Here is a 5,694-nt window from a genome sequence, read left to right as displayed (position 1 = left end):
AGGGTGGGGTGTTGAACACCTGAGCTGTGCTGGCGGTCAGGGATCACAGCAAGGACCATGATGGGCTGGGTGTGAGGACAGGAGGGGTGATGGGTTGTCAGCAGCATGAAAATAGTGCAGAAGGAGAAGAAAGGCATGCTCTCCCTCCGGCCTCTGTACCAGCTACTGAGGGTACAAGAGCACCAATCCACCCTCAGTCCTCCTTCTCTGTCCCCAGAGTACACAGGGGTCAGGCTGGTGAACGGCAGCACGGCATGTGCAGGGAGGGTGGAAGTCCAGGTGCTGGGGACCTGGGGGACCCTCTGTGCCTCTCGCTGGGATCTCTCGGATGCCCACGTTCTCTGTCGTCAACTCAACTGCGGGTTTGCTGAGTCCATTCCTGGAGGAGAGCGTTTTGGGAGAGAGACTGGCCCTGTCTGGAGAGACTCATTCCACTGTGACGGGACTGAAGCCCACCTGGGACAGTGCCCAGTGATCACCCTGGGGGCCTCACCGTGCTCCCATGGGAACAACGCCGCTGTCATTTGCTCAGGTGAGTGCTGGGAAAATGCTGCATTAACTCCATTTGCCCTTTGTGTGCAACACAGCCACCCGAAGCAGGGGTCCCATGGCAGTACCGGGCTGAATTTCTCCCTGGAGAAACCCTTGCTTCCCCAGGAGCCTTCTGGAGGGCTTTGCCTGCTCAGAGTGACTGCTATGCTGTGGGAGAGCAGGGGACTGAACGGAGGCAGGCATCTGCCCCCAGGGCAGCGGCTTAGGCCCTGGTGCCACTGGCAGGCCTGGGCTCCTGTGTTTTTCTGCTGTGGGATGAGCCCAGGACAGGGCTGCAGGGCTCTGCTCCATCCCTCGAGCTGCAGACAACCGCATCCCATCCCACAGAGCACCCTGCAGAGCCTCCTCCCACCACCCAGGCAGGAGCTGCCTGGGTGCCCCCAGCAGCAGCAGACCTGGGTGTGAGCTGAAGAGTGGGCCTGGGCTCTGCCCTTGCTTCTCATCAGCACAAGGCTCAATCTTGTCCTGTTTGGTTGGAGAATTCCCCCTTGCCCTCCTCCCTGAAGGGTGCCATGTTCCCCGGTGCCTCCAGTGGCTGTAGCATCTCTGCTCTCCCCAGGCTCAGCTGGCTTTGCACCCCTGCGGCTGGTGGGTGGAGGGAGCCGGTGCAACGGGCGAGTGGAGATCTTCCAGCGTGGGACGTGGGGCAGAGTCCTGGATGACCAGTGGGACGTGCGGGAGGCCAACGTGGTGTGCCGGCAGCTGCAGTGCGGACAGGCAGAGACAGCCTACAACCCCCCAAAGCCTGAGCGAGGGACGGGCCCCGTAGGGCTGCGAGGGGTCCGGTGCGCAGGGCAGGAGACCAACCTGACCCAATGCAACACCTCCCTGCCCGAGAGTGCACTGGCGGCAGGGGTTGCGGAGGACGTGGGAGTCATTTGCTGGGGTGAGCGGCACTGCACAGGCCCCCCCAGGTGATGGGGTGGGTGGGCAGCCAGCCCCTGACAGCAACTGGAGTTTCTCCCCACTGCAGGGAGCCGGCAGGTCCGGCTGGTGAATGGGGCTGGGCGCTGCGCCGGGAGAGTGGAGATCTACTACCAGGGCAGCTGGGGGACCGTCTGCGACGATGGCTGGGACCTGTCTGATGCTGCCGTCGTTTGCCACCAGCTGGGCTGTGGAGGGGCAGTGGAGGCGGCTGGCTCCGCTCGGTTCGGGGAAGGCTCTGGGCAGATCTGGCTGGATGGCATGAACTGCTCCGGGGATGAAGCTGCTCTCTGGGACTGCCCTGCCAGGCCCTGGGGGCAGCACGACTGCGGGCACAAAGAGGACGCAGGAGTCATCTGCTCAGGTCTGTGGTGGGACCCTGGTTCCTGGGGAGGCTGGGATGTGGGGAGAGCCTGGCACGTCCAAAGTGTCCCTGGCTGCCTCTGAACTCCTGCCTGAGCCCATGATGCCAACACCCATGCACGAGCACCCTCAGTCCCACTGGGGGTCCCTGGAGAGCTCAGCTGTTCCCCAGTGTTAGCGGGAAGGGCAGGGGTGTCTGTGCATCAGGGACTTCTCTCTGCCCCTGGGTGCAAGAGGGATGTGCTGGCCATGCCCCTGCCTGGCTGAGGGCCTGGGGGTGCAGAGGCGTCCCCTCTCCCACAGCCCCAGACCAGCCTGTTCCCCCTTGGTGCCTTTCCTTCCAGAGTTCGTGGCCCTGAGGCTGGAGAACAGCGATGGCTGCTCTGGGCGCCTGCAGGTTTTCTACAATGGGACGTGGGGGAGCATTTGCTCCAACTCGATGCCTCTCGACACGGTGTCGCTGGCATGCAAGGAGCTGGGCTGCGGGGATGGAGGATCCCTGGAAACACGGCTGCCCTATGGCAGGCTGTCTGGCCCTGCGTGGCTGGATAACGTGCAGTGTGGGGAGAAAACCAGCTCCTTCTGGCAGTGTCCCTCCACTCCCTGGGACGCGCAGTCATGTGAAGACCTGCGAGACGAGATCCACATCACCTGCAATGGTAACTCTGAGCCACTCGGGCACCAGTGTCACCTCAGCTCCTTCTCCCCGCTGGGCACAGCCAAATGCGAAAAAGAGCTTGGAGGGGCTTTTCTTTCCGTGTCAGACCCTACTCCTGCCGGTGGCACAAACGTGACCACAGCCACACACGTCCAGCAGCAGTTGCCACCCAGGTTGCCAGCCGAGCCTGGGGAAGGCAGAGGCATCTCCAGGTGAGGTCTCAGAAGAGACCAGACAGGGTTCAGAAGAGCCTCCCCTCCACAGACACACTACTGCTGCTCTGTGAACCAGGGACCTTTAGGGGCTGAGCAGTCAGGGTCCCCCTAGACCTGCGGGTGTCCCCTGACTGACTGGGATTCAGATGCTGCCATGACCAAGATGGTACAGGGAGGCACAAGTAGAGCTCAGCCTTGCTGTGTTCTGCATGATCCCCTGAACCAGCCCCCTTCACTACAGGGTTTCTTTCTTCAGGGCGACACCCAGAAATGTCCCCGGCCCCGTTGGCCCCATGCCCCAACGCCACGAGCTGCACAGGTATTGAGCTGCTCCTCTGTTGTACCCTTCTTGTCTGGCAGGGCTCTGCCTGCTGTCTGGGTGCCATGGGAGGTCTTTGCCTTCTCCAGACAGGGAGAAGATTCGTGCCGTGGGAGGCGAGGACGGGTGCTCGGGCAGAGTGGAGGTCTGGCACCATGGCTCCTGGGGGACGGTGTGTGACGACTCCTGGGACATGCAGGATGCCGAGGTGGCGTGCAGGCAGCTGGGCTGTGGCCCTGCGGTGTCTGCCCTGAATGAGTCCGCATTTGGGATGGGGCAAGGCCCCATCTGGCTGGAGCAGGTGGAGTGCCGGGGGACGGAGCTGTCCCTGCAGCACTGCTGGGCCCGGCCCGGGGATGGCGGTGCTTGCCGGCATAAGGAAGACGCTGCTGTGCGCTGCTCAGGTGAGTGGCAGGGCCGGGACCTCTTGTTCAGGTGTTGGCAGGAAGCTAGAGAAGGCCGTTCGCCCACTTGGTCCTAGCGTTGCCCCTGACGTCCCAGGAGCGAGACCATTCCTGCAGACTGCAGGAGCCTGGCGCCAGGTGGGGAGCAGCCTCAGTGGAGCTGGGTGTCCTCAGGCCACTGCCTGTGGGGCCCTGCAGCCCCAGGGCTGTCCCCTGGGCTGCCTGTGCCATCCTGCCTGCCGCCCAGAGCAGAGGCCGTGGGCCCTGTCCCGGCCTGCCTTTCTAGCACTATTGGAGGGGCAATTCGGGTGGGGTGTGTCAAGGACATCTCCAGACACACCCAGGGCGTGTTGGGAAGGAGGCTCCCCAGTACCCACACACCTGTCCTCTCAGCCCAGCTCTCCTTTTCCTCCTCTGCAGCTCCAACCAGGACAGCAGTATCCCCACCCCGAGCAGGTAACTTGTCCTCCCGCCCGAGGCTGGGTATCCCCAGCACCAGGCTGTGACCCACAGCTGGATGGAAGGGGCTCCTTGCTGGGGTGTGAAGCTCCCAGGAGGAGGCACTGGGGTGGTGGTGGGAGAGTTGGGGAGGGCTGTAATTTCCTCAGCAGGGTGGAAGCTTCCCCATTACTCACCTCTGGGGTCTTCCACCCTCTCCTGCCTTGAGTGATGGGAGTCAGGACTGGTGCTGCCCCCACCTCTCCCAGGCCTGGTGTTGCCCCTTCCATGTTCTTGCCCATGCAGATCCTTCCCAGGGTCGTTTGACCAGCAGCAGGAGAGTCTCAGTGCCCGTCATCATCTGCATCATCCTGGGGGCCCTTCTCTGCCTGCTCCTGGCCCTCCTGGCTGGGCAAGTGCTAAGCGCCAGGGCTGGGCGCAGAGGTGGGTCCTTCCATAGCAGTCCCCGGGACCATGCCTCCTGGAAGGGCTGTGGGGTGCTACGGGGTGTCACTGAGGGGTACAGGCAGAGCTGGGGGGATGAGACTGTGTGCTGCCACCTGTCCTATGCACCGCCCCATTGACTGCCTGGTCATGGGGCACCAGCAGCAAGGGGTGGAGAGAGCCCAGAGGCGGGGGGAGGTAGTGATGGGGCGAGGAGAGAGATGGCAGAGTGGAGATGGCCAAGGCTGGCAGTGCTCTGGGTAGTGCTGGAGGGGGCTCTGGGGCAAGGCAGATGGCAGGAGGAGCATGGGGCAGTAGAGTCCATCTCCATGGTGTCAGGTCCCCAAGCTGTCCCTCTGCCCAGCCCTGCCCATCCTCGCCCATCCCCCGGCAGGGCAGGGGCCCTGCTATAGACCCATGGGGCAGATAAGGGGCAGCTCCAGGTGGCGAGGAAACATGGGAGCTGCTCCAAGGTCAGACAAGGCAGAGAATGGCCCAGGGGCCAGAGGGGCATGAGCTCTGTCTCCAAAAGGATGATGCGAGGGTGACGCTGCCCCAGATAATCTCCACAGCAATGTTGCCCTCACTGGGGATGTGGCGGCCGTGCCTGGACAGTGCAATGGGGCTGTGCTGTCAGACCAGTCCTGGGCTGGCCAAAGGAACAGGTTTGGGGGAGCACAGTGGGGTCCCATTGCCCCTCTCTCTGCCTGTCCCTGTGCCAGCCCTGCCTCTGTTCCCAGGCTCCAGGAGGGCTCAGGAGCTCTTCCCTGAGGCCGTGTATGAGGAGATTGGTTACAGCCCAGTGTGGGAGAAGCAGGCAAGGTTTGGTCGCTCAGGTGGGTGTGGGTCCTCCCTGCAGGCCCATCTGCAGGACCCTTTCCCCTGGCCCCAACACAGGGCTGATCCCCTGAAGCCTCCCAGCCCATGGTCCCTGCAGCGCTGGGGCCGTGTGGTCTGTGGGGAGAGCATCCAGGTCCTGAGCCCGGGAGAGGAGCTTCCTCCCAGCCAGCTTGGCCCATCCCAGCTGGACAGCCCCTCTCTTCCTGCCCCTGCACCCCATGTGACACCCGAGGAATGAGGGAAGGGGCTGCACTAGGGCAGCTCTGGGAGCACCTTTGAGACAGTGTTTGTCCCGGGGGAGCAGGGTAGATTCCCAGCCCTTCTCCCCATGCAGCCCCAGCTCTGTGGGTCCCCTTTCCCCAGCAGCGCTGACCAGGAGACAGGTCCGTGGGGCTCACTCCCTAACACCCGCTGTGCTTCTCTCCAGGCTCCTATTCAGAGGAGTCCCTGACCCAGCTGCAGCCCTCCCCTGCGGACAGCGAGGAGGAGGATGGTGTGGGATCAGCACCAGGTAACGGAGGCAGGAAGGGGCTGATC

The 5,694-nt window shown here is 63.4% G+C and overlaps 1 protein-coding gene across 1 annotated transcript; it reads left to right on the top strand.

The window, feature by feature from the left end:
- Positions 1–217: 217 nt before the first annotated feature.
- On the top strand, positions 218–3,895 carry LOC309603975 (scavenger receptor cysteine-rich domain-containing protein SCART1-like; the record flags this gene model as incomplete). Its single annotated transcript, XM_082338845.1, has 5 exons — positions 218–532; positions 1,118–1,438; positions 1,526–1,840; positions 2,184–2,253; positions 3,856–3,895. Coding segments are annotated over 5 exons (1,061 nt in total), but the record flags the coding sequence as incomplete, so codon positions are not given.
- Positions 3,896–5,694: the final 1,799 nt, after the last annotated feature.

This window comes from Platalea leucorodia (genome assembly GCF_965183815.1).
Source record: "Platalea leucorodia genome assembly, contig: HAP1_HAP1_SCAFFOLD_281, whole genome shotgun sequence".
Classification (NCBI taxonomy): Eukaryota; Metazoa; Chordata; class Aves; order Pelecaniformes; family Threskiornithidae; genus Platalea; species Platalea leucorodia.
The sequence above is the reverse complement of the archived record's forward strand: the minus strand, read 5'-3'. Positions and strand labels throughout refer to the sequence as shown.